Here is a 27,127-nt window from a genome sequence, read left to right as displayed (position 1 = left end):
TAGCCTATATTTGCACACTTGTACTAATCATGATTGGAGTTTGAAAGGAATTTAAATATGAAACGTTAAAATTGACTTTATTTAGAAGAGCCTCCGCCACTGCCTCCTGTCTGGTTGTGCAGCTGGCCACTGTGCGCCGCGCCGCGTTCAGGAGTGAAGTTAGATAGAGACGACAGTCTGAAGTAGAGGGAGAGAAAAAGCGAAAGAAAGCTGCCTGAGGAAGGTTAAGTTGAATCCATCTTTAGTTCAAACTTGTAAAGTTGACCCTAATGTCAACATATTCCGCATTACTTTCAAACAAATGTGCATTTCGATGCATGGAGTCAAATTATGGAATAGTTTGGATGGGGATTTGAAAAAATGTCCTATTTAAAACACTTTAAAAGGAAAAAAAAAAGATAGTCTTATACACAAATGATGTGTTTGTAAGTTACATTCTTGAGTTTTATATATTCGGCCATGAAAACAAGATTTATTTGTAATTATTGAGAAAGAGGCAGGTTTTTCTAAGGTTTTTCTTCTTCCTGCTGCCTTCCACTCATTTAGAAATATTGTTATAAGATAATGTTTTTGTACATTGGTGATGAAATGTGTTTTGTTGAGTGAATAAACTTATTGATTGCTTTATTTGAACAACAGTAAGGTTGCTAACTAATGTAGTTTGGCCATAATGCATGATGTTTCAGATATATTTTGAAGGATCCTTAAAAAATGTTTTAAACCAGTTTAAAAGAAATCCTAGTGGAAACCCTGATATGCATAAAGTCTTCATTGATCACTTTTTATTGAAAACATTTCACCCTGTTTTGACCTCGTGTGTAGCATGACTGTTTGTCATCATTGCTAACTGATGATTAGCAACGTTTAAGTCTTAAACCTCCAGGTCTGATCCAGCCCTCGTCAGCCTCTGTTGAAACATCTGCCTAGGAAATGCCAAACAAAATCCAGAACATTTTGGGTCCGATGGCGTCTGCGCTTCCCTTTTGTGTCCTCCTTCCTGCGGCTCCCCCCTTCGCTTTCATGTGCGCGTAGAACAATGAGCGGTGGGAGTGGACGCACCGCTGTCGTCCAGCTGTGGTCCGGGAGGGAGAGACCGGGCAGAGATGAGATGGAGGAGGAAACGGCCCTCGTGGTCACATCCTTTTCCACCGACTTAGTTTCACACACACCCCCTTTTCCCCCCCAAACAAACAGCTGCTTGTGCAACCGGAGGCGACATGAGTTTGACCCCGGTCCGGTCGATCCGAACGATGCAGAACAAAGGGCGACGTATCTGAGCGTAGCTTAGGAAGGCTGAGGTTGCCGAGGTTTTTGGCTACCTGCGTTTTGTTTGTTTTGACTTTTAGCGTTTCCGATAACGGACAGTAATACAAGTGGAATACACTACGGCAAGTATGCAAACACATCGGATTGAGAAAGTGCTTGTTTTTGATCCGTTAGGGGACACTGTTCTTGTATATTTAAGACAAGACTTTCTCAATTTTTACAGATCAATAAGACTTTCTTATTTATCTCAGTGATTTCACACAGGTCAGTGTATCCATTAAAGTTGTTTTTTGTATGTTTTTTTTTTTTCTCTCTCTCTCTCTCTCTCTCTCATGCTTGCAGGAGCGCAGCAGATCAAACCCCCAGCGCTGCGGCGTGCAGGAAGGCGGTGGCCTCTAGAGGAGCCGGCGGCGATCCGAGCGATGTCGGCTTTCTTTTAGAGCGCGTGTCAGACGTTCGTCGGTGAGACCTGCAGCCACGTCCAGATCCCAGCACACGCACGCCCCCCTTCCCCCTCCTCCAGCCCTCTCTTCCCATCGTCGGCAGTGACCCTTCTCCGAACAGCTTGCTTGGAGGGCCCTTCCTGACCAGGAGCAGCTGCGTCCTGCTTGCTGACTCCCGTTCCTCCCTTGCTTCCTGTCCTTGGTTGGACAAGGCTGAAACCTCCTCTCCGTTCACCCCACCCATCATCTGTGCTTACATTCACACACTCGGGCGCTCTTTTAGAGCTCGTTTTGGACTTTCTATTTTTTTTTTTCCTCCCCTATATCCCCGAACTGACTGACAATCCCGACAGTCTTGTGTCCAGCAGCATGACCTCCATGTCCAGCCTGTTCTCCTTCACCAGCCCGGCGGTCAAGCGGCTGCTCGGCTGGAAGCAGGGCGACGAGGAGGAGAAATGGGCCGAGAAGGCGGTGGACGCGCTGGTGAAGAAGCTGAAGAAAAAGAAGGGCGCCATGGAGGACCTGGAGAAGGCGCTGAGCTGTCCCGGTCAGCCCAGCAAATGCGTCACCATCCCCAGATCGCTGGACGGTCGTCTCCAGGTGTCACACAGGAAGGGCCTCCCCCACGTCATCTACTGCAGGGTGTGGCGCTGGCCGGACCTGCAGTCGCACCATGAGCTCAAGCCGCTGGAAGTGTGCGAGTATCCGTTTGGCTCCAAGCAGAAGGAGGTCTGCATCAACCCGTATCACTACAAGCGAGTAGAGAGCCCTGGTAGGTGCTACTGGTCCGACTGGTTTTGGTTTTCTGCTATAAAACTCACACGGTTCATACAGCTGATCAAAAAACGAGTGGATTTTATTTGGGTGTTTTGGAAAGTGCTTGATTTCTGTATAAAGTCCTTGAAAGTGTTTGATCTTCAAACTGCAGTTTGTTAAAGTGCAACCTAACGTGATTAAAAGCCTAAATTTGTAAGGCGTCGTTTACAATTGAAACCAGATAATTAAAGATAATAAAAGATTTATTTTTATTGCTGTCTGAAGTTAAATCAGACTAAACTTTTCTTGTTTTGTCAGTTAGAATCACCAAAATCATTTCTATTTGCTAAATGCCAGAAACTTTAACGAGAACATTTTTTAGAGAGTTTTATTGTCTATAGGGTTTGTGTAGGAGACATTTTGCATTCTCCTTGTTCCCCCTTTAGAAGATTTAATGAATAATAGTGAAATTTCATGCCATAAAATAGTGAATTGAAACGGTCTTCTTCTTTAGTTCATTTGTATTTCTAGAATCTCCTAAGTGGTGGAATAATTGGAAAACTTACCTTGAAAATGCTAAAAAAAAGTCCTTGAATTTCACCATGGGAAACCCTGTTCTCACTAAAGGAAGAGAAAAATTTACTGATCAGAATTTTTATGGCCGATTTTTGAGTTTCATCTGATTTGGGTTTAAAAGCTATTCTATAAGAACACCAATTTATCTCTTTTTTTTTTTTTTTTTCTAGCCATCCTGCCATTAATTGATCTTCAATTATTTATAGTTTGAACCAAAAGCGACGTGTGTGAAAGCACACAATGGAGAGGGTTTTGCTATTATTCTAAAACAATGGCAAAAATGATCACAAAGTCATGACTTCACTTTATTGATCCCAAAGGGAAATTTTGTTCCAGCTGCACAGCATCCAAAACTAGAGGGAATAATTGTCCAGAAAACTGTTTATTTTTTCTGCCAGAAACAGGGAAAAAAAAATTAAAAACTAAGAAAAAAATCTGAATGTAAGTAACAGAGCTAATCCCAACATGCTGCCACCTTCAGAGAATGTAAAACACATTCCCACAAAGCTGCCAACCACAACATTAGGAGAATATGTGCTTGCAATACTGATTCTTAAAATTGCTGTAATGAAATTGGGATATCTCTTCTGATTGATTCATATTTCCAACTGGCCAAATGCTTTATAAATACGTCCTGCATGTTCTGATTGCAGTATTGCACACATCGATATTACTATTTGGATTGGAACTGGATCCGTTGTGCAGCTCGTCTTCAAACTTATGCTGATCCAGCGTATTTTGTGAGCGACAGATGCTGAAAGGCCTGACGTGTCAAACGGCACCAACTGTATTTTATTCCACACTTTAATCAGCTGAGAGTTCACTCTGCTTTTCCCTGTTGCAGTCTGAATGAACCAGGCATGCCTGAACATGTTTTTTAAAAAACAACCCTTCCTTTCAGATAACGTCTTAGATTTCTGCACTTCCTCTGATTTCATTTCACAAAGCTGCTCTGTTACTGAAAACAGTTAACTTTAAAGGGGAAGTGTGATGTAAAATTGACTTTTTTTTTTTTTAGCTCTGCAGCATGTTGTAATGTAATTGCGGCATCAAAAACCTACCTGGAGTGTTGTTTTGAGAAACTCTTTAATCTCCATGGCAACCATTACATTTGGGTGGACCTACCTCCACCTTTGAGGACGAAACTCCTCCTCAAAGCTACAGTTTCCAAGCTACCAGCTCACAAAGGAGCCCTAACCATCGACTCCCCAACTCGGCTCCTTCAGACTAGCCATCACCAATTGGCAAATACCTGGTGGAACATCTGCTGAGCTCATTATCCGAGCTACTTCTGGCAAAAACGTTGTTTAAGAGTTCGGAGAGGAATCATGTTGCGATGACTTCCTGAAGGCGGAGTTTCAGAATGAACAAGAGTTTTTAAAGTCAAGTCATATCTTGTATATACAGCATTTTTTAGAAATGGCACTATGTGCCTGGAAAACACATAATACTGCCGCTTTAAAATCTATTCGATCTCGTCTGAACTAAAGATGTTCTTTACTCCTTGTGATGATCACAAGGAGTAAAATGATTTTTATAGCTCAGTCTGTCATAATGGCATATTTTACTGGATGATAAGTTGTCCCAGAATTTATTGCATTAAGCAATAATGTCTTTTTGAGACTGTTTTCAACTAATATGATGATAAACGCCATAATAATGCAAGTTCCCTCACTTGAAACTTTATTTCCCAAAAGGTCCTTTAACACTGTAACTGGAAGACATTTTAAATATCCAAAACAAATAAACAAAGCAGCTGAAACAATAATAAATGTACTATGAAGTGTCAGAAAAATCAAAAAAAGGTTTGTCTGTTTTGACCAAAACAGACAAACTGTAACACACTTTCTTTCAAATGGTTCAGAAAGTTCAATCAGGAATTGCGAATAAAATGTAAAATAAATAATAAAGCATGACGTCAGTCAGACCACAAAGTCTAGAATTAGACTGAATAGATCTGTCCTTACAGATCAGACACGATACCTGATCTAGAATTTATTTCCATATGGATACATCTAGTCTGTAGTTTTAGGTATTTATCGTTTTATTTCCAGCCACATCAACCAACAGTTTCACACACTTGCACAACGTATTTTACTCAGATTATTCCACTCTAATTGCTGCTTAGCACCTTGTGCGTACCTAAATATGCTCGTCTAACAGCGTACTTTCCGACGTTCATCTTCTTTCCAGTGTTTGCCACAGGCTGTAAAACAATGTGAAATGAGAGAAATGGTTAGCAGACATGACTGTAGCCAGTATGTTGTGTTTTGTCCCGTTTAAATTAAACAGATGATTATTGCTTTGCGACAGTCTGAGCTGTTGCAAGTTAATTAAAAGAGAAAATCTTTATTTCAGAGCTGCAGAAACCCCAGCAGGACAAACTTTTTTCTGTCTTGGATGAACCGAGTTTATTTATTTTCCCCCTAGAAGTTGCTCATCTTTGCATTCTCATGCTGTAGCGTCTTGTTTAGATGCCGCAGCCCACCACCTGACATTAACCCTAACCCAGTTAAAACAGGAAGCGGATGAAATATGTCGCTTTTGCAGCTGCTGCTAACATCAATATGACTGTGACCGTAAATACAATTAAAAAGATTTCCTGCACTTGCATCCGCGCATTAGCGGCAGTGTTTGTAATCAAGGCGATCGATAAGCACACTCTGTAATTTTCTGAATTATCACACTACCATAATGTCGTAATTTAATTTTTACAACAAAGACATAATGATTTAGGTTGGGTTTTATTTCTTTTTCATTTTTAATAAATGGATGATGAATGGTTCTCCGAGGCGTTCCAGATCCCTTGGAGCTCGGAATACTGAGGATCTGGTAAACAAATCCACAAAGGTCAGCAGGCTGTCATCATGCAGGCCTGTTCAACCCGCCTCTTCCATTTCACAGAAAATCAATATCACTAGCTCTAGGAGTCTTATTAGATTATATGCCTCAGGCACTCCAGATTGGGTGTGGCATCAGAGAGCAGCTTTCTAAGCGCACAAACCACTCGGGCTAAACTCCCAGCACTTTCCCTGCATAAACCTCCCCGCTCGTCTCCTAATGTCATTCACACATTCCATAAACACGTTGAAGGATGACCCTGACAGGACGGCCTTTCTGACACTGGGCTTGCTTGAGATCGCCAGCTCTTTATTGACTGGTTCAAGGATGTGGATCACATGTCGGTCAGGAGACGCTGCACATTTGCAGCATATCAACGAAGGCTTTCAGAAGGGTTTCGAACGATGAGGGAGAGAGGATCCTTAAAAAGTCTTGAATTAAAGCATATAAAATTAAGGTCTTAAAATGTCTGAAATTCATCGGAAAAAGTAAAAGTTAGCCTTAAACACGTTAATCACGTTGTCTTAAATTTTGTTGAGGCAGGACTATTTAATCTCATTCTATGTAGCTTTTTTTTTTTTCTTGTGGGACTTTACTCTCATGCAAAGCTTTGAGTTGTGAACAGATATTTCACTGCGTTCTGTAACTCAAGACAAGAATGCAAGCTAGTTAGCAGCAGTAGCTGCTAATATACCCTTTTAAAAGATTTTAATGTACCCTTGTTTGCTAGCTAATAGATGTTAAATTAAAAATCTGTGGAATGTGCTATTTGTTTTATCCAGTTGATCATCAGAATAGTCAATATATTACTAAAAACAATAGTTTCAGTCTTGATGCATATGTTTCCTTTATTTCTCCTGGCGTAATTTTAGCTTCAATGCTTATGAGCATTGAAGTTTAGCAATAGCCAATTCCTTAGCAATTGGCTGTTGCTAAGGAAATGGCGAATTGCTATTTCCTTAGCAATTGGCTGTTGCTAAGGAAATGGCGAATTGCTATTTCCTTAGCAATTGGCTGTTGCTAAGGAAATGGCGAATTGCTATTTCCTTAGCAATTGGCTGTTATGAAATGGCCAATTGCTATTTCCTTAGCAATTGGCTGTTGCTAAGGAAATGGCCAATTGCTATTTCCTTAGCAATTGGCTGTTGCTAAGGAAATGGCCAATTGCTATTTCCTTAGCAATTGGCTGTTGCTAAGGAAATGGCCAATTGCTATTTCCTTAGCAATTGGCTGTTGCTAAGGAAATGGCCAATTGCTATTTCCTTAGCAATTGGCTGTTGCTAAAAATGCAATTATATTTCCTTAGCAATTGGCTGTTGCTAAGGAAATGGCGAATTGCTATTTCCTTAGCAATTGGCTGTTGCTAAGGAAATGGCGAATTGCTATTTCCTTAGCAATTGGCTAACTTTTTAATTGAGTTGTTTAGAGCGACGAGTCTTTAGGAATCTTAAATATCTTTATGTTTTCTAGTCAAATGCGTAAATATTTAGCCTAAGCCACCTGATATTTTACAGATGTGCGTTTCCTGTGTTAAACTAATGTTCCTGTCTGGACGTCTTTGCTCTCCACCATGCAGTTCTCCCACCGGTCCTGGTACCGAGGCACAGCGAGTTCAACCCGCAGCACAGCTTGCTCGTACAGTTTCGCAACCTCACCCACAACGAGCCGCACATGCCCCTGAACGCCACCTTCCCAGACTCCTTCCCGCAGCCGCACAGCGGCAGCAACAGCAACGGAGGAGGAGGAGGTGGAGGAGGCGGCGGCGGCGGCGGCTCTTTCCCCATTTCTCCCAATTCCCCCTACCCTTCCTCTCCAGCCAGCAGCGGTACCTACCCCAACTCTCCTGCCAGCTCGGGGCCCTCCAGTCCATTCCAACTCCCAGGTACGCCAAGCTCACTCTTGTACCCGACCCCAGGAAGTACGCCAGGCTGTTGTTTTTCCTGAGCTGCTTTTGTTGTGTTACGCAAGCAGCAAAAAGCGAGGATTCACAAACACACGTCTCAGAGGAGCTCAGATGATTTTATGTATATATAAAAAAATCTGTTTAGTGGAGTTAAAAGGAGACAGACTGTAATAAATGTTTGTGTGTACCATTGGTATCTAGGGTTGTTAAGAAAACTCTTTGAAAATATTAATTTGGGTCAGAATTGACACAAACGAAGCCGTTTTCATCTTCCCAAATTAGCTCAGAGGTTCACATTGCAGAGCTGCTGATGCTCCTGAACCGTCATGGCCGACCAGAACCTGCACCAGGCTCCCCCTGCTGGTTGCTGCTGTCCATTGTTTTGAGTATCTGGTGTTTTGCTTAGCTTTGGCTTCAATTGTCAAAATATTATATTGTGACAACCCTGTTAATAATGACACATTATCTTACTACTTCTTTGTCATTCTGAGCTCCAATTCATTTTTTAGCTCCTTTGCTTTCAGGTTATTTTCAAAGTAAAACCACGGTTACAGCCGGGTGATAAATCTATTGCAGCAATTAATAATATTTTTGGTTTTCGAAGATTTAATATTAGGAAAATGAAGGTTTTTTTTGTGTGGGTGGGGGTGGGGGTAAAGGGGCTTCCACAGTACAGAGTGACGTCAGCACGCCCAGGGCGGCTTTTTTTGTTAAATGTTTTTTTACAGCCTCTATTTATTTGGACTTTGAATTCAGGTCAACTCTACGATGAAGAACTAGGCCTAGGCCAAGATTTATATTTTTTATAACGAGAATAAAGTCGCTATCTTACAACACAAAAGTTGCAATGGTACATAAAACAGTTGGCACATTACCAGAATGATTTCATAAAATATAAAAACGTCATATCACCAGAAAAAAGTTGTAATAGTAATAAGTTGTGATACTACCAGATAAGTCATAATGGTATGAAAAACATTTATCATATTACCAGAAGAGTGTTGAAATAATACAAAATAGTCATATTCCTAGAAAAGTTGTCTTACAGGAAACATTTGTAGTATTCCCAGAAAAAAGTTGCAGCAATGCAAAAGATAAGTCGTATTACAATAAAAATTGTAGTCGTGCAAAAATAAATTCAGTTGTAATATTAAAACTCCTCCACAAAATATAGCAAAAAAAACGTCAAATGAGGAATGTTGATCATCTTGTGAAGTTATGAGTTTCTGTTTTATAAATGAAGAAATCCTGAATATTTTAACGCGTCAGCAACAAATTATTAGTAGTTGGATTTGAAAATGATTGCGCAAAAGAGTCAATTTTAAAGAAAGAAGTACACCAACTGATCTCATGTCAGTGCACTCCATCAAAGATCTTTTCTCATGACTTTTTTCTCATAATTTAACATGCTCTGATGGTAAAATGTAGTTTTTATTTTGCTAATATTATGACTTTATTCTCGTGATTAAGCAAAAAATTCTCGTAGCCTGTCTCTAATACTTTGTCGTTCTACGCACAGTAGGGACGACTGAAATAAAAGCCACTTTTTGAAAATATTTTGTCATTTGTAATTAAAAAAATAGAAATCAAGGAAAGAAATGGATTCAAATCAGATGTGATATGAAAGAAAAAACAAAACGGATTTTAGTTTTAAGCCATATCACTCACACTGTGTGGTATTTTGCAGCTTTTTGCAAAACTCTTAACCAGATGAGTTTACCAGTTTGATCCTAATCAAACCACACCTTAATGGGAAATGCTAGCAAAGTTCTGTCTGCCACATCCAGGGTATCTGTCTCCAGCAAAGGCACCAAGTATGGAATCAGGAAGCCTTTATCCTCCTCCATTTATTTGCTGAAATGTAGCTGCATATTTAGCTGAAAAAAAGCTCACTGAATTGTTTGGGTTTGGGCGATAAACAAAAAAAGCTTTTTCTTTTAATCGGTGGATGTTACAGTGAAAAGTCCAGATCTGCTGCAGGGAGTCGAGTGGGAATTTTTAATTTAATTTCAGGATATAAACCTGTTTGGTGTTCCAGACGCATGTCGTAGTTCAGATTTCTCTCCATCTCTTCTTCTCCTGTAAGGACTCAAACGCCTCGTTGGCTCTTTGTCGGGAATGAGTTAGCATGTGGTTCAGAAGTGAGGCGTACGTGTAATCTGACACCGTTTCCGGGGTACAGATCCTGTGATGATTGTCTGGGGAGATTTGTGTGCGTGTGTGTGTGTGTGTGACCATTTGCCAGCAGCAGCAACAACTGGTCTCATCCATTGCTAACTGCTCTTCATGTCTCAGCTGACACCCCGCCCCCAGCCTACATGCCCCCGGAGGAGCAGCTGGTCCAGGACAGCCAGTCCATGGAAACGAGCAGCAGCATACCTAGAGGTGGGAACTGCACACAATATCTGGAGAGTTCTAAAATAAAAAGATGCAGATGCATCTCGGTAAACCTGAAATATTATAGAAAGGTTATATTGTTAGTAAATCATTTGAAAATACATTCATTGCATCCGGATTGATTTTTATCCTTTAGTTATAATGGATAACAAGAAAGTCATATTACCATATATTCCTGGTTATTCAAGGGTAGTGATAGCAGGATCATTAAACCATCAAATACAAATGATGGTTGTATGTTACTACTGGCAAAACCGCTGAAGAAGATGACAGGAAGTAGCAAGAGGTTGACTATGTTTTTGGAAAATGTGCAGCTGGATCCCCAAGAGCTCTCGCAGCATCATAGAGTCCATAAAAAGTTGTTTCGTTTCAATGTGTTGAATCCAGAAGCGGGTAGCTTGTCGCTCCAACACCTGAATAAGATGCTGACGTCTCCTCAAATGGCTGGTAGATGATGAGCGTTAACATCACAGCTGAATTATGAATATATCTGATTTATCTCTGTTTACACCCGTCGCTTCCATTATTTTTAATGACTTATCGTGTGAACAAGCGTCCCTCAATCCAACTAGAGACTGGTGATGTTGCCAATACACTTGAGGCTTGACAACATCCCTAAGTCCAGACCAAACCTTGTGAATCTCAGCCCAGCTCTTGAATTGGCTCTGCTTCACAATCGATCTTTGTCCATGTTTGTTCTGCTCTGTGTTTTTTCCCCTCCTCCACTTCTTTTCCTTCCTCTCAAAGTTCCTTTAATTGATAAGTGTTTTCATTGATCCAGTGTAGCTTTATGCTTTACAGAAACACTGAATTTAATGCAATAAGCATTTGAAACTTCTGCAGGTCTGGCAGTTTTTACCCATCATGCTAAATAGCTTGTGCTACTTCCTACTCTGTGTTTAAGAGAATGAGCTTGACTCTGCCTTTTTTTTATTTTTTTATTTAATTATTACTACATTTGAGAAACAGTAGTGTTTCAGGAAATGAAAAAAAAAGCTAAAGCATTTGTATTAAGTCTGCCAGATTGATCTCTAATGTGACTTCCTCCAAGTCAAAATTGCTTTGATTTTGTGAGAATCTTCAGAGTTTAGCGCTGCGTCCCACTAAAAGCTGAAACGTATCTCGCTCCTCTTCCAGACGTGCAGCCGGTGGAGTACGAAGAGCCGAGCCACTGGTGCTCCATTGTCTACTACGAGCTCAACAACCGCGTCGGCGAGGCCTACCACGCCTCGTCGACCAGCGTGCTGGTGGACGGCTTCACCGACCCGTCCAACAACAAGAACCGCTTCTGCCTCGGACTGCTGTCCAACGTCAACCGCAATTCCACCATCGAGAACACCCGCAGGCACATCGGCAAGGGTACGGCGGCAACGGGAAGGACGCAGCAGGTGTTCCCTCCGCTTTTCAGTCACTGACACTTTTTGTTGGTGCCTTTTTGCAGGGGTGCACCTGTACTACGTGGGAGGGGAGGTGTACGCCGAGTGCCTCAGCGACACCAGCATTTTCGTCCAGAGTCGCAACTGTAACTTCCACCACGGCTTCCATCCCACCACCGTGTGCAAGATCCCGAGCGGGTGCAGCCTGAAGATTTTCAACAACCAGGAGTTCGCTCAGCTGCTGGCCCAGTCGGTGAACCACGGCTTCGAGGCCGTCTACGAGCTCACCAAGATGTGCACCATCAGGATGAGCTTTGTCAAGGTGACGAGTCGCACGCTTTTACTTTGGAACAGTTCACAGCAGCAATAGAAGTCATGATTTACCTTTCTGTTGGTGCGTTTTTCAATTTCTCAGGGCTGGGGAGCCGAGTACCACCGACAGGATGTCACCAGCACCCCCTGCTGGATCGAGGTGCACCTGCACGGGCCTCTGCAGTGGCTGGATAAAGTGCTGACACAGATGGGTTCGCCTCTCAACCCCATCTCCTCTGTGTCCTAATAACAGACTTGTGGGAGATTTAGAAGACCTTTTTATCTTTTTGGTTTCTTTTATAATTTTTTCTTTTTTTTTTTTTTTTTTTTTTATCCCCTTTTTACATTGATTTGTAATTTAAAGCTGTCTTAATGGCTGAACTGTTTACACTTACCTTGGGAAGGGATGTAAAGCTCTCGCAGGAATTCATCAACGGTCTCAGCCAGAAACCATTTCATTTAAATATAAAAAAACTAATATTGCAAGAAAACACCAGGACACAGAGCAGACTGAAGTTACATGGACACACTACTGCTCGACAACGCCGCAGCATGGAACAACCTAGGCCTGAATCTGTCAAATGATAATTAGGCATGGGTTAAATTGCTGTTTTTTTTAAACTTTTTCTTTATTTGTAGTTTATAATTAAGCAGAGGACGGTTTCACAGCTCTGCTTCATCTGCCGGAGAGTTTGAAAATCTATGAAACACTTTTCTTACATCGTCTCTGTCAGTTAAGAGATGGACACAGTTATGTTTACCAGTAGTCTGATATAACAAATGCTTTTTTTTATAGTCTACTGCTAGAAATGAACACTGTGCTACTGCTTTTAACAAAGTTCTGTATGCCAATGTGATAGTTTTTATTTTTTGTTTGTTTCTTTTGATATGGGAGATCACTGAACAAGTAAAACATGCCGTAAGCTAACATTTTTAATGTTGCATCTGTTGCCATAGAGGTAGATATTGTGAAAACACAACATGAGCACCACCATTATTGAGGCTTGTTTGTACTCTCAAGTTTAAGTAAGAGTGGCTGTATTTTCCAGACTCACTGTATTAACAATATTGTGCACTCATAGATTTTCTTTTTTTTTTTTTTTTTTTTTTGTGGAGGCATATTAAATTTTGACTTGGGTACCAAGGCATTATGTTAATTCACTTTATTAGCTCCATGAAATAAAAAAAAAGGTATTTGTAAATGGTTCTGTCTCTGTACTCGAGTCAGCTTTAATTTCCTAATGTGTGTAATATTAACACTGTGGACGTTTTTGGGGGGGGGTTTATACCTCCTCCATACTTTGTTTTTTAAACCCTACATCAGACGTTGTCATGACAGAATCATAAAAATTAAAAGGCAGCCCATGTGACGTCGAAACACTTGAGTACATAACGCTGGAGGCTTTTGTTTGCTGTGATCTAACCTACAAATATGGCGTCCTTATTGGTCAATAAAGGAGTGTATTTGCAGTGTACTCTAGAGCATATGCCGTTTGGTTGACCAAACATTATTATGGTTAATAAAGTCACTAGAAGCAGCAAGGGAAAATTGGAGGAAGTTTATGTTTAAAACTCAGGAAAGAAGACACCCATTCCTGTACAGACAATTCTGGCTGATGCAAATCTACAAAGTTTCATACATGATATAGATAACCTGGTGGATGGAAACTACCCTGAGAGTGTGGAAAACTATCGTTTAAAAAAAAAATGCACTAGAGAACGACCTGGCAATCATGAAATGGATTGCAAATGACTCAGACTTCCCACTAAACAAACTGGAGATCCAAGGGAATCACTGCCCTGTGCACAATAATGAACAACAAAATCTTAAGTGATTTTGAAACACTCCAGAGAAAATATTCTTTGGACAAACAGGACTTATATTGATATTTACAAATAAGAAACTCTGTTAACTTAAAAATTGGGCCAGTTACTGACAACAATATAAACCTAATGGAAATTTGTATTAATGCCTATAAATTGAAAATTATTTAATTTATCTATAAAAACCTAATGGATCTCAAACACAATTCAACCCTACATATCAAAGCAAGATGGAAGAGAGAGGACAATTTGACAATAATGTGGAGATACCAATAGACATATAATAAATCTCTGGCAAAATTTTGGATGGAAAAATCTGGTAAGATTCTTTATCACACCTGCTCAGAAACGCCACTATGATGGAAATCCTCCAGCATGTTGGAGAAAATGTAGAAATCAAAACGCAAACCATCATCATGTCTTCTGGACTGTCCAATAATAAAGGATTACTGGAAAGAGATAAATAGGGCCTTACAAGGTATTTTCAAGCAGAACATTCCTTTGGAGATCAAGCGTATGTATTTTGGCATAATTCCTCAAGAAGCTTCAAAAAGAAAGAAATATTTGATGACTATTTTATTAATAGCAAGTAAGAAAAACTTTACAAGACAATGGTTATCACAAGACAAACTAACTTTAGACGAGTGGATCGACATAACCTTTAATATGCATAAAATGGAAACAATAACAGCCTCTCAATCACAAGACTGGATAATTCTGTCATTGGTGGCAGATTTGGGTCGACTATGTAAAACTAAAAAGATCTGATTTCATTTTTAGAGACCAAACGTGATTAAATCTCTTCTACAATCCACTCTCCTTTTACAGCCATACTTCATAATTACTTTATACTATGTCTTTTGTTGATGTATTTTTTATTTTTTTTTGGTGGTTTGCTTTTTACATTTCTAACTTAATTTTTTCTCTTTCTTTGGTTTCTTCTTTCAAACTGTCTTTACTCCTTGCTTTATAATCTTTCTCAGGGAAGTGAAGTTGGATTTTTGTTTTGACTGTTATAATGCAATGGTCTACTTGTCCACCTTATTTCAAATGTTGAAGTTAGTCTTGTGATGTAGAGGCCAAAGTTTATGTAAATGATACTTTCTTGAGAATCAATAAAGATAATATATATATATATATTTTTTAACTCAGGAAAGAAGGCAAATATGGAAATCGACATGTGTTACATTTGGAAAGTTACCAACAACGAGGAACCCTAAACTGACCAGAACAAAAAAACTGATTTAAAATGTTACCATACTCTCAATCTTAAGTAAATGAAGCCTAGCTTGATTCTGCCCCTAACAGTTTATAAACACATAATTGTCAGTAGGAGAATATTGTAATATTTCCATTAAAGGGGAATCCTGGACTATATATATATATTTTTAAAAACTAAAAAAACAAGGTAAATTCTATTAAACTTTTGTGGACGTTTGTTCCAGATTAGATGAGCATAGAAACTGAATGTTGCTTCTCCAGGTTTGGTTCTGGTTCTGATGACGCAAAGCAGAGCCGAGAAGACTGGAAGGTTGATGCAACATATCTTTAATGTACTTTGGGCTGCCGACTCTACTGAAACTTTCCAACAAAACACGTTGTCTAATGCGCAAATATGTCCAAAAGCCAAATTTTGGGTCAGGTTTCAAAAATGGCTTTTCAAAGTCTAAAATTGTTTGAATTCTTGTAATTAAAATAGTTTAAGACATCACGCTGTAGTGCGTTTAGAAAACTAACATTGTCTAAACGTTAGTTTAAACTACTAAACGTTAGTTTAGAAAATGTTAAACTAACGTTTAGTTTAACATTAAACTAACGTTACAATATGCTGGACCGCAGAATATACGGTGAACATACACCGTAGAACGTTTTCATCACCAATAATAATACAAAAAAGTTTTTATTAATTTCTCTTTCGATGTCTGAAATCGACCGTAGATATTTCCTTATATAATTTATAGTTACTTATTCTATGTTTCCAATCTCCAGTTCTTTAATATTGATTGGACTGTAAGGCACAGCGTGCTTTTGAATGCGCCTCTTTTGGCTGTGAGAGCCTGATAACTTCCGATTGGTCCACGTTTATATTTACCGTAAAACTCCGAAAATGCAGAACACAATATCTCACACACCTGCAGGAAATACGAATAAGAAGCCCAATGGTAACTGATATCGCAATGTTTTAACAGTGTTCTCTTCCTGCCTCATATGTAGCGTAGCTGCTAAACACAAAACACCGCGCATTTCTGTGGCGTAAAACCAAAATGCTGATGCGTTAAATTACCATAACAACCGGATGTGAGGTGGCTTGTAAGGAGCAAGCCAAAGATAAACACGTAGACAGGCAAATACGGGCGAGGGGGGAATTAATAGCTAGTAATTGGGAGGGTACGGTGACATGTTTGAAATGGAGTAGCTGGAGACAGCGTAGAGGTTTTATCAGACAAGGAGGCGCCGTTGAATCAGCCGAGGAGCGAGCCGTCCTGCGGGTACCGAGTCGGTGAGTCCCTGACAGCTGGAGCGGTTGGAAGCTAACATAGGCTAGCATAGGCTTACTAACCCATATTTCTGTTTGACAACATACCTGCAGAATTAGTTACAGTTATAACCCCAACAGAAGTCTATTTGAAGGTTTCGGTTCAAGAATGATATTTCCATATGTCTCAGGAAGCTGTCACAAGACTGAGGAGTTGAGCTTAATACATTAGCTCTATAGGGGATGTTCCTATGCGCCATAAAACAGTTATATAGTGCGAAAATACTTTTTTAAAAATCCATGGACTCAGAATGGTTTTATTTATGCTGAAGGTTTATGCTGCTTAAAGCAACTTCGGTATATATTATCAACATAAATTTAACATATGCAAGATTTCAGTATTAGTTTAGCTACCGTGGAGCTGTAAACAGTTGTCTCTTCATACGTTAGGTGTTTTATAAAACCAAGTGGCTACATGCCACGGACGCTTTCTCTTTTGAAATGCGTCACTTTGTGTTCCTTTCAGGTGGTTTCCATAGTTTAATTTGTGAAAGCATGGATTTAGACACTTTTGAATGACTTTGATTTTACTTTTCTCCCCCTAAATTATTTAAGGGCTGATGATTTTGACTTAATTCTCTGTTTTTGTATGTCCTTAATGATAAACAATGACAAAAGTAAATAAATATGTTGTGAAATAATTGTAAAAATTTTGACCCATTTAAGCTTCAAAGCGTATGTATCAAACATTTATGTGACTTTAAAAAAAAAATTATTAAAGTTCATGATTTTGGTCGATCTGTGGGATTTCTTAGTTTGATTCTTAAGAAATATGAGATGATGTGTCAGAATTTGAGGACGACCTCAAATTGGTATTGGTCAGGAAAAGCCTGATTGTGATTTGTTTGCACGTGGCCTTGATGAAAGTGAAAACGTGACGCATAATATTTTAAAATGGAGGGAAGAAAAGAAGTGAAAATCTTGACATTCCTGCAGGTTTGTGTTCTCATCTTGTTCTGTCTGTTTGGGCCTCAGCAGCGCCTGCAGTCCACAATGGTGCGAGCAGCCCTGGTGACCGCCACCAGCATGGCGCTGACCGGCGCCGTGGTGGCCCACGCCTACCTGCTCAAACATCAGTTCTACCCGACCGTCGTGTACCTCACCAAAAGCAGCCCCAGCATGGCGGTAGGTCAGCCGCCTGGTCGGCCTGTTTTTTGGCTTTTGTTTGTGTTCACGTGAGCCGCTTTTTAAAGTTTTCCTTTCTCTTTCTCTCCCCGTTAGGTTTTGTACATTCAGGCGTTTGTGCTGGTGTTCCTGCTGGGGAAGATCATGAGAAAGGTGTTCTTTGGCCAGCTGAGGGCTGCTGAAATGGAGGTGGGGGATCATCGAAGATCTGCTTTACTCCACGCTTCCATGCATGTGTTATTGTGCGCATATTGGGGCGAAACTCATATAAAATCAACACAAAACCTGCCTACGGGCTCCAAAAGAAAGCTATTCGAGTTATAACTGCATCAGATTATTTTATCCAATTGATGGAAATATTTCTCACATTGCATACTTTAAAATGTTATGATTTTTGTAGAGCTCAGACATGCACAAAGCCTATTATAAACTCCTTCCAAGATTGCAGAAGTGGTTTGAAACGAAAGAAGCAAACTGTGAGTGAGGAGAGAGAGGTTTGTTTAAATTAATTGTTGAGAGTTGGAACTGTTTTTCACTCTTTTAATAAGACAAAAAGTATCAAAATAACTTGCTCAGCAGGTACAACGAGATTTGACGATTTGTTAATTTTCTTTTGAGAAACTCATAAAATGAAGTCTTTCGAAAAATGCTCTAGAAAAATATACAAGAACGATTCTGCTGTTTTGATGATCGTGTCTGTATAAAAAAGTGAAAGTGTTTATGCTTTTACTTACACTTTTCATTTATTTATTTATTTTTGTCAGTGACAGGAATTGAAATAATATTTAATTCTGAAAAACAGATATCTACTACAAGTTTGAATCATGTTTTTTTTTTCTTTTACTTTTTTTAGTTCTTTTTTTCAGTATTGTAGGTTTTTTTTTAACAGTTTTTTTTCTTATTATTATTTCCGTATAGAAAGGTTTAAAATTACAACAGAGTTTTGGGCCCTTACTAAGAAAGCAAGAAAAAAAAACCAAAAAAAAAAAAAAACATTATGAGAATAAAGATGAAATAATACAGGAATAAGGTCATGACTATTTTCATTATTGTCTTAACTTTACGACCTTGTTTTCGTAATATATAAAAAAAAGATAAAAATGTCGTGCTGTAAATGTGAACAAAACTCGTTCTGCTCTCTCTCCCCCTCTGCCAGCACCTCATCGAGCGCTCCTGGTACGCGGTGACGGAGACCTGCCTGGCGTTCACCGTGTTCAGGGACGATTTCTCCCCTCGCTTCGTCGCCCTCTTCACCCTCCTGCTCTTCCTCAAGTGTTTCCACTGGCTGGCCGAGGACCGGGTGGACTTTGTGAGTTTCCCTCTGAGTGAATTTGTCGAGAGTGGGAAAAGGGAAACGGGCAAATCTTTACCGAACAAACAGCCACAACCCAAGAGAAAAGAGGAGATCATTTTGTTTTTTCTGTCTTTTTCCTCATCAGATGGAGAGGAGTCCAAACATATCCTGGGTTTTTCACTTGAGAGTTTTATGCAAGTACCTTTCAGTTTTTCTTTTTTTTTGTTGTTGTTGTTGTTGTACTGATTTCACTTGGCGCGAAGCATTTCATGAAACTGTATGCAAATATTTGCCAAAGCCAGGTGCGTCTTGGTTGTAGTCACAAAATGGTTCCAGTTCCTGTTCAGTTTTACCGCCTAAAACTGTCTGCATGTCGCAGAAACAACTTGAAGTTCTCACCTCAGCAGCTGCCCAGGGTTCAAAGAGTCACATTTATTTATTTCTTTCCTCTTGTTTACACTCCGCATACACACTTCTGTAACGAACGCTTCTTCATTTTTTTTTCTGCAGCTCTTCTAGGACTTCTGGCTGTCATGGACTTCCTGTTTGTTAACCATGCCTGCCACAGCATCATCACCAGAGGAGCTTCGGTCCAGCTCGTTTTTGGCTTTGAGGTTTGTCCCGCTTCCTTTTTTTTAATAACCTTTAAAACTCGAGGCTTGTTAATTGCATTATGGTTCTTTTTGCAATAAAAAAGAAAAAAAACGCTGATTTATTTAAATTTTTTTTCATGGAGGTTCCTCTTAAAATAAAGAGTAATTACCGTCACGTCGTCTTTTAAAATGGATTATTTTTCTCAGGAGCTGCGATCTGAACTGTGCCAAAGTGTACCAAAAAAAAAAAAAAAAAAGAATCACATTAAAATTTTCTTAATGACTGGAAATCATTTAAAAGCTTAAAAAAAAAGGATTTAAATTCAGATTCAGTGCAATTTTTTGAAATAATCTTGCAAATCCTCCAGCTGTGTTTAAAGAAAAAAGGAAAAAAAATCTAAACCGTAATGCGGCGCTCTCTGTGGCGACGGAGCCGACAGTTTAAATGTGTCGATTAGACCATTTATTACAAAAACACAAAATAAAATCAGCTCCTACTTCTTCTGTATAAGAACTCAAAATGTTTTCTACTATCCTTCAATTATTAATGAATATTTATATGTCTAGCAGGTAAATATCTCGCATTACCAATACTTTAAATAAGATGCTTTAACAGAGCTTTTAACAGTGGGGGCCGCTAGGGGGCGATAGAGGGCCTCAGAAAGTAGAAGAGAAAATGAGGAAGAAAATTGAAAAAAAAGAATGGAATCTAATAGATTTTTCAATAATACATTTACATTTTTTTTTAAACAAATGTAATTTTTTTTCGGTCTTATATTGTTGAAAAATATAAGTTGAAATAACTTATTAAAGATAAAGATAGAAGATAGAAATAACCTATATTGTCTCACAAAGGGAGAAATTCAGGAAAATGTCTTATCTTTCTGATTGGCTGATGGGATTAATATAAAAAATATCACATACTCTCAAAAGAGTGGATTGTGTTGTGTTTTATGTGGTTATATATTCAACGTCAGATGAATGAAGTCACAGTATATTATTACCTGGTACCTTTTCAACCATAGAACTCGTTGGCGACTAATATGAGAAGAGATGAGGTTAGCATTTACGCTAAATGAATGCAATAATAATTGAATAGTAAATGAAAGTAAGAAAATAAGTAATGGTCAATGTTTCATTACATATTTTATATCATTGTCTTTTGAGTTTTCACTCATTAGAGAATTCATTTTTGCTTTAAACAGATGTTGAGATTTGTTTCATAAATCTTATTTTCCAGTCTCGGATATCTAACTCAACTATGTGTTGTTTATTTTATTTTATTTTTTTATGATGCTAGGTCACCATGTATACTTTACATCTGACTGCCGCTCCCCTCTCTGACACACACATAGATTTGATCATATTTTCCATTTGATTTTCTTCGTCCTCCTCAGTACGCCATCTTGTTGACCATGGTCCTGACGACCTTCATCAAGTACGTCCTGCACACCGTCGACCTTCAGAGTGAGAACCCCTGGGACAACAAGGCCGTCTACATGCTCTACACCGAGCTCTTCACAGGTGCTGCAACTAGTCTGTGTGTACGACTGATTAAATATGGCGTCCGATACGACGACGATGATGATGATGTATGTGTCACACGGCGTGTTGTCGCCAGGTTTCATCAAGGTTCTTCTCTACATCGCCTTCATGACCATCATGATAAAGGTCCACACCTTCCCCCTGTTCGCCATCCGGCCCATGTACCTGGCCATGAGGTGAGCAGCTCTTCAAATGAAATGTCTGTCTAGAACAGGGGTGTCCAAAGTGCGGCTGAGGGGCCCTTTGTGGCACGTGGAACAATTTTATGTGGCCGACTGCAGCTCAAGAATGCAAGACTGGCACAAATGAGGCCCTCTAGTGGACACTTTGAAGAAGTTTCTTTTTTTTTTACTAATTTAATTCTCTGGCATAAAGTAATCTAAAAATATTTTCCTTTTGCTTTTAATTTGATATGACGTAGAGCTATAAACATCCAGTGACTTTTTACTCAGAAAAAACCCAAAAACTAGAGCACATCCATTCCTTCAAACTGGCTTAGAGGAGACTTTAAATATTTTCTAAACTGCAAAGAAAGACATGAAAGGATAGCAAATTTTCAGCCTTTGCTTCATTGAAAAAGTATTTCATATTCAATTCACTCCTGAGTAGATTTAAAAAATAAATAAAATAAAGCCAACAAAATAATTTTGCATTTTAATTAGTAAAAAACAGGTTTGGACACCTGATCTAGACAGTCGATTGATTTTATTTTTTATTTTTTAACAACATAAAGAGTCTGTATTGCTGCTACATGTCAACCTAAAACAAAGTTGTTTTTTTACCACATCTTTCAACTTTTTGTTTGTCTCTTTTCAGACAGTTTAAAAAAGCTGTAACAGACGCTATAATGTCAAGGAGAGCAATCCGCAACATGAACACTCTGTGAGTCCATCAGTTTTTGTTTGTGTTTGTTTTTTAGTTATTCAGTTAATTGTTCTTAATTCTAATATAGTTTTTGAGACATTCCAGTAATGTGTGTGTTATGATGTAATGTTCAGATATCCTGATGCGACTCCGGAGGATCTGCAGGCCTCGGACAACGTCTGCATCATCTGTAGAGAGGAAATGGTCACTGGAGCCAAGAAGCTTCCCTGTAATCACATTTTCCACTCCAGGTGAGTCCAATGTGCACTTAAACAGAGCAGGAGTTGAGGTGGACGTTTAAACATGGCTGGAAACAAAAGATCTTTATGGAAAGTCGCTTTTTGGTTTGCCTGATCAGATCGATGTTTTCCTGGTTGTTGATGCTCCACAGCTGCCTGCGCTCCTGGTTCCAGAGGCAGCAGACCTGCCCCACCTGCCGCATGGACGTCCTCAGGGCATCCAACAACAACCAGGCCCAGGCCCAGGCCCCGCCCCCGGCTCCGGCCCCGGCGGCGCCCGCCAACGCCCCGGCCGCCCCGGCACCAAACGGTGACTTTCAGAATGACACTCATGCAGGGCTGGGCGACAAATCGCTTTTATGGGTTTTGAAGATTTAATTTGTGGGAAGATCTGGATTTCTTTCTTTGGGTTTGCATCGTTCAGAGTGATGTCAGGGCCGCCATCTTGTTTTACAAATGTTCTTTTTACTGATGCTGTTTATTTGGATTCTGAATTCAGGTTGACTCAACGACAAAATATTAGGGGTTATGCTAAGTTTTTTTTTTTTTTTTTTTTTTTTCAAGAACAATGTCATATTACAAGACACTTTATTCTTATAGTAACACGAGAATAAAGTCACATGACAATGAAGTCATAATAATACAAGAATAAAGTTGTAGTAATAGGAGAATTAAGTATTAATTGTATGAGAACTCTAAGAAAAAAACCAACTAATTATCCAAGGTTTTATCTCATTAAAACAACTTCTTTCTAATAATTTTAAGACATTCTTCTGGTAAAGTTGCGACTTCATTCTGCCAATATTCTGACTATATTCTCGTGATTAAACAAAAATTCTTAGCTTGGCCGTACAATGTTGTTAAAGGGTTAATAGAGGAGCCATGTTGTGATGATTTTCTGAAGGCGGAGTTCCAAAAAGAGCAGGAGCTTCTTAAAGTGACAGACCCAATTTCAAGGCATAAATTACAAAGTCAGATTTCTTTTAAGTCTTGATATAGATAGCATTTTTATAACATAGTTACTTGATTATGCTGTAAAATGGCACTATGTGGCTGGAAAATGCATAGTACTGCCCTTTAAAGAACATTTTATATTTTAAATTGTCCAAAATGACCCTACGTTTTTATTTATTACAGTTGAGAAAGCTGTCCTTGTCCTACATTCACCATTTGTCTTTTCTTGTTCATTGAACTCCTTTTGTTCTCTCTCTCTCTCTCTCCAGTTGTTCCCGGCATGCTGCCAGGCTTCCCTCCAGGAGTTTTCCCTTTCTGGGGTCCTTTCCCTGCAGTTCCTCCACCTGCTGCGGCTGCTCCACCTGCAGCTCCTGCTGCAGCTGACGCTCCAACAAGCAGCACGGACACGACGCAGGCCGCTGGTAAAACACCCCGAATTCCACCTTTAACTACAGCCATTTTAACTCAAGCGATTTAGCTTTTTCTTGATGTCATCAATTTGTGACTCTTCTGTTCCCTTTAGGCACCAGCCAGCCCACTTCTGCTGCTGCAGACGCTGCTACGTCGTCAGCCGCCGCCGCTCCAGGATCAGCAATCCCAGGATTCCCTTTCTCCTTCCCGCCTCCTCCTTTCCCCGCCGCACCATGGCTGCCGATGCCTCCTCCCTTCGGTAAGCTTCCACATCTAGAGACACTTGTTTGAGTAATAAAAATAAAAATGAAATCATCTGGTTTCGTTGAAGTGCAGCTTGTTTCTCTCTCTATGCTCCCCCAGTGTCGTCCATGCCTCCTCCGCCTCCGTCGCTCTCTCGCCTGACGGAGGAGGAGCTGAGGGAGCTGGAGGCTGAAGGGAGGAGGGGCCTGGAGGCCAGGCTGCAGTGTCTCCAGAATATCCACACCCTGCTGGACGCCGCCATGCTCAACATCCACCACTACCTCAGCACCGTCGCCACGCTCGCGTAGGTTACGCCCCTCCATCTGAAACTGGTTCGGTCGGGGGACAAAGCCTGCGGTCTTTATTTGCCTTTGTAATTTCTAAGAGCAGCCACATGCTGAATCATCACCTCTCTCCTGTTCTCACCCCAGCCCTCCTCGGCCTGAGGGTGGCGCTGCAGAAGGCGGCGGAGCCGATCAGGAGGCAGCGTCTGCTGGCGCAGAGAGTCCCGCCACGGAGAGGGACTCGTCCACCTGTATGTAACAAATACAAGTTTCTGATCACAGAAGTTTTCACTTTTTTATTAATAGTTTTGATAAACCAGCTAAAAATATTTTCACAGAAGAAGAATCAGTAAGTGTTTCATAATTTAGAAAAGATAGTGATGAATTCTGAATCTGGGGTGAAAAGTACGTATGCAACACATGGGGGCGTACTGACAGGACAGAGTTTTATTAACGTACAAGTTTCTTAAAGGGGCAGAATTATGTAAAATCAACTTTTTTTATTAGCTCTACATCATGTTATAATGTCATTCCCTTATAAACATATGTGGAACATGGCCTTGATTCTTTCACATGTAGCTCCGCCTTCGAGGGTGAAGCTCCTCCTCCGAGCTGCAGTTTTCCAGTTTCCAAGCTCCCAAGCTTCTGCCTCACAGAGCAGCCCCACTTAGCTCCTTCAGACTAGCCAGGAGCAATTAGCACACCTGTTGGAATCTGCTATGCTCATTATATGAGCTACTTCTCAGGGAAACGCTGGTAAAAACGTTGTTAAAAGGTTAATAGAGGAGCCAGGTAAGTTGTAAATATTCAGGTTAGCTTAAGTTGCAAAATGACAGATCACTGCTGTCCTACAACTGTGCTACACGTATAAAATAAAAGATTATAGCAAGAAACGTAAAATAACTACTTTGTTTTTTTTTTTTTATTGTTCAACCAAAAAACACATTTTATAAAACTTGGCAGTGATGAACTTGAGTTGAAATGTTTTCAATCAGTATAAGGCTAGAGCGCTGCTGTTCTGTAACCAGATACATCTGAACACATGCAGCGTCCAGCTAAAGTATATCATTTAACATTAAAATTTCAGAGGTTTTTTTTTTTTTTTTTTTTTTTAATGACTGCTGTATTTTTAAACATACTTAGCACAAAGTTGATGTCATTCAGCTGTGAGGATCGAGAGGAGGAAGAGAAGACAGAATCAGGACAGGCGGGGGAAGGCAGCAGGTTGGTGTAATGCTAGGCAGACATGTAGGAAGAGCCACTGAATCCCAAATGATTTATTTTACAATATTTATTTTTTTTTAAGGATATTGGGAAGATCTGTCAGCTATTAAATAATGCTTGTTTGACCATGTGACTTAGCAGAGAACAGGCTTTACCCAGTTGTGAGTTCAAAGAGACGAGATGCAACAATTCAGTGCTAACATTCCTCTGTGGAGTCCAGGTTGTTTCATCAACCTGGAAATTATTATATGGGATTAATAATTTATCATTATTCCCAGAATGAGAATAATAATTCATGTAACAGAAAATGCACTGAGGACTGGGGTTGGGGATGGGTATAATGTGCCTGCATGCACAGGAAGCACGAAACTGCGCCCCCTGGTGGAGGAATGGAAGCTCCTTCCTAACCAGGACTGTATTGTGTTTCCAGCTGACCCAGTAGGTGGCGCCACAGTCTCCTCTCAGCCCGCTGACTCCACCTCCTCTGCCTCAGAAGCAGAGAGGAAGGAGAACTGGGACGAAGGAGCGGCGGACGACGAGAACGGAGAGCCCAGCGCGGCCGAGCTGAGGCGCCGCCGTCTCCGTAAGCTAGAGACGTCGCCTTCGTCACCGGCTTCGCCGTCGCCACCTCCCGAAAACTGACACGTGACCGACGAGAAGAGGGGGCGGGGCTTATCGCTCTGAACCAACAGAAACTTTTGAGATAACTTATGGCTGCTTCGGCTCTTCGTCGCCTCTCTCCCTCGTCCACACGCTCAGGTTTCCCACAGCAACGAGTCGGACTCGAGCTAAGACGCAACCGCTTCTGTGTTGGACGGCGACGGCTCCTCTTCTGTTTTTCTTTTCTCTCTCGCTCTCTTTTTTTTTTTTGTTTTGTTTGGATCAACTCCGGAGTGGACTTATGCCACGCCAACGCTGCAGGAAATGAGCTCGGTCAGTCGGCGTTTAGGTCTAGTTTTACTGCATCTTCAGCAGGAAGGCGGCCCTGCTCACCATAGCAACACGTTACGCAACAGGCGGATCATTAACGTAATCCAGCATTTTCAGTTTCAAATAAAGCCAAACAGCTAACTTCTGCTTTTTATACATCGCCACCGCCCCGACCCTCTCCTTGTTTCCCAGGGTTCTGACCCCCGTTCCCACTGCTGACACTGTATCATACTGATTTATTGGAAACTGTATATACTGTATAAAGAGTTTTAATAGGATCGTCTGTACATGCTGCGGAATAAAGCGCCTGAAGCAGCAGCTGATGCCACAGAGGAACGTGTCGAAGCTCCTGGTTTTAGGGGCCTTTTTTCTACAGGTTTTCTGCTGCCGCCATGTGATGTTGTCTTTAAGTTGATTTGGCTGTTTAAATTAAAACTTCTGACTGATCGGGGAAAAAAAATGATTTCTTCACAGAAGGAGCGTTATTTTTCTTTTGTTGTGGTTAAAACAACTTTATTTTAAATTTAGGTTTGTAGTTTTTTGGGGGAAATCATTAAACAGTTCCTGCCACATTCGACACCAAAAATGGAAACAAATCTTTCTCTTCTTGTTCACAGCAAACAAACATGCAATATTTAAATAAACAGAACAAATTCATCTGATGTAGAAAATCTGTAGATCCCAATTAAAGAATCTTGCAAGGTTCTTGTAAAACCTTTCTACATTTGCATTTTTTCCTAATTGAGTTATTTTTGTCTGACCTTAGCAACAACAACGGGACGTGGGTCAATCTGTCTTCATTTGGGTTGTTATTGTTTATTGAATGAAGTCAATTCTCTCTATTAATAAGTGTCTCGATATTTGCCATATGTATTTGTCATGTGATGGTCTCCATCCAATCTAAGCTTGAGTCACGGCAAGCCTGCTGCACCTGGTTTGTTTTAATTTAATTTTAAAATTAATTCAAAAGTTTTGTTTTCATTCTTATGAGGCTGTAATTCTATGTGGTTGGTTGTTTGGGAGCGCACAAAAGCATTCCACTTTGAGTCGTGATTGGTTGTAAGCAACTCACCGCAGAGCACGCCTTTGGAACAAGCAGTTCCCCTCCAAAACAGGTGGTGGCACCAGAGCTAATATACTCATAATGTAACGAGGCATTCAAGCAAATATTTGTGTTTTGAAGATGCAGCC

General features: G+C 40.2%; 2 protein-coding genes across 4 annotated transcripts; both read left to right on the top strand.

Moving 5' to 3' along the window:
- Positions 1-2,006: 2,006 nt before the first annotated feature.
- On the top strand, positions 2,007-14,827 carry smad5 (SMAD family member 5). Its single transcript, XM_044127410.1, has 6 exons — positions 2,007-2,481; positions 7,459-7,764; positions 10,081-10,170; positions 11,320-11,541; positions 11,624-11,880; positions 11,974-14,827. The coding sequence occupies exons 1-6, from the start codon at positions 2,079-2,081 to the stop codon at positions 12,115-12,117; spliced, it is 1,422 nt and encodes a 473-aa protein (XP_043983345.1). The 5' UTR covers positions 2,007-2,078; the 3' UTR covers positions 12,118-14,827.
- A 1,147-nt stretch (positions 14,828-15,974) lies between these two features.
- syvn1 (synovial apoptosis inhibitor 1, synoviolin) lies at positions 15,975-26,917 on the top strand. Of its 3 annotated transcripts, XR_006371732.1 has the most exons (17): positions 15,975-16,194; positions 17,206-17,355; positions 17,452-17,544; positions 18,512-18,664; positions 18,795-18,843; positions 19,160-19,263; positions 20,640-20,766; positions 20,864-20,963; positions 21,604-21,669; positions 21,786-21,902; positions 22,043-22,200; positions 23,114-23,266; positions 23,368-23,514; positions 23,619-23,802; positions 23,930-24,033; positions 24,926-25,006; positions 25,437-25,569. XR_006371732.1 is itself a non-coding variant. In XM_044127398.1 (16 exons), the coding sequence occupies exons 2-16, from the start codon at positions 17,224-17,226 to the stop codon at positions 25,646-25,648; spliced, it is 1,899 nt and encodes a 632-aa protein (XP_043983333.1). In that variant the 5' UTR covers positions 15,976-16,194; positions 17,209-17,223; the 3' UTR covers positions 25,649-26,917. The 3 variants fall into 3 exon arrangements, 2 of the variants coding, with proteins under 2 accessions (XP_043983333.1, XP_043983332.1); XM_044127398.1 differs by lacking the exon at positions 24,926-25,006 and having other exon boundaries at positions 15,976-16,194; positions 17,209-17,355; positions 25,437-26,917; XM_044127397.1 differs by lacking the exon at positions 24,926-25,006 and having other exon boundaries at positions 15,976-16,194; positions 25,437-26,917.
- Positions 26,918-27,127: the final 210 nt, after the last annotated feature.

Source organism: Gambusia affinis, linkage group LG09, assembly GCF_019740435.1.
Source record: "Gambusia affinis linkage group LG09, SWU_Gaff_1.0, whole genome shotgun sequence".
NCBI classification, from domain to species: Eukaryota; Metazoa; Chordata; class Actinopteri; order Cyprinodontiformes; family Poeciliidae; genus Gambusia; species Gambusia affinis.
The sequence above is the reverse complement of the archived record's forward strand: the minus strand, read 5'-3'. Positions and strand labels throughout refer to the sequence as shown.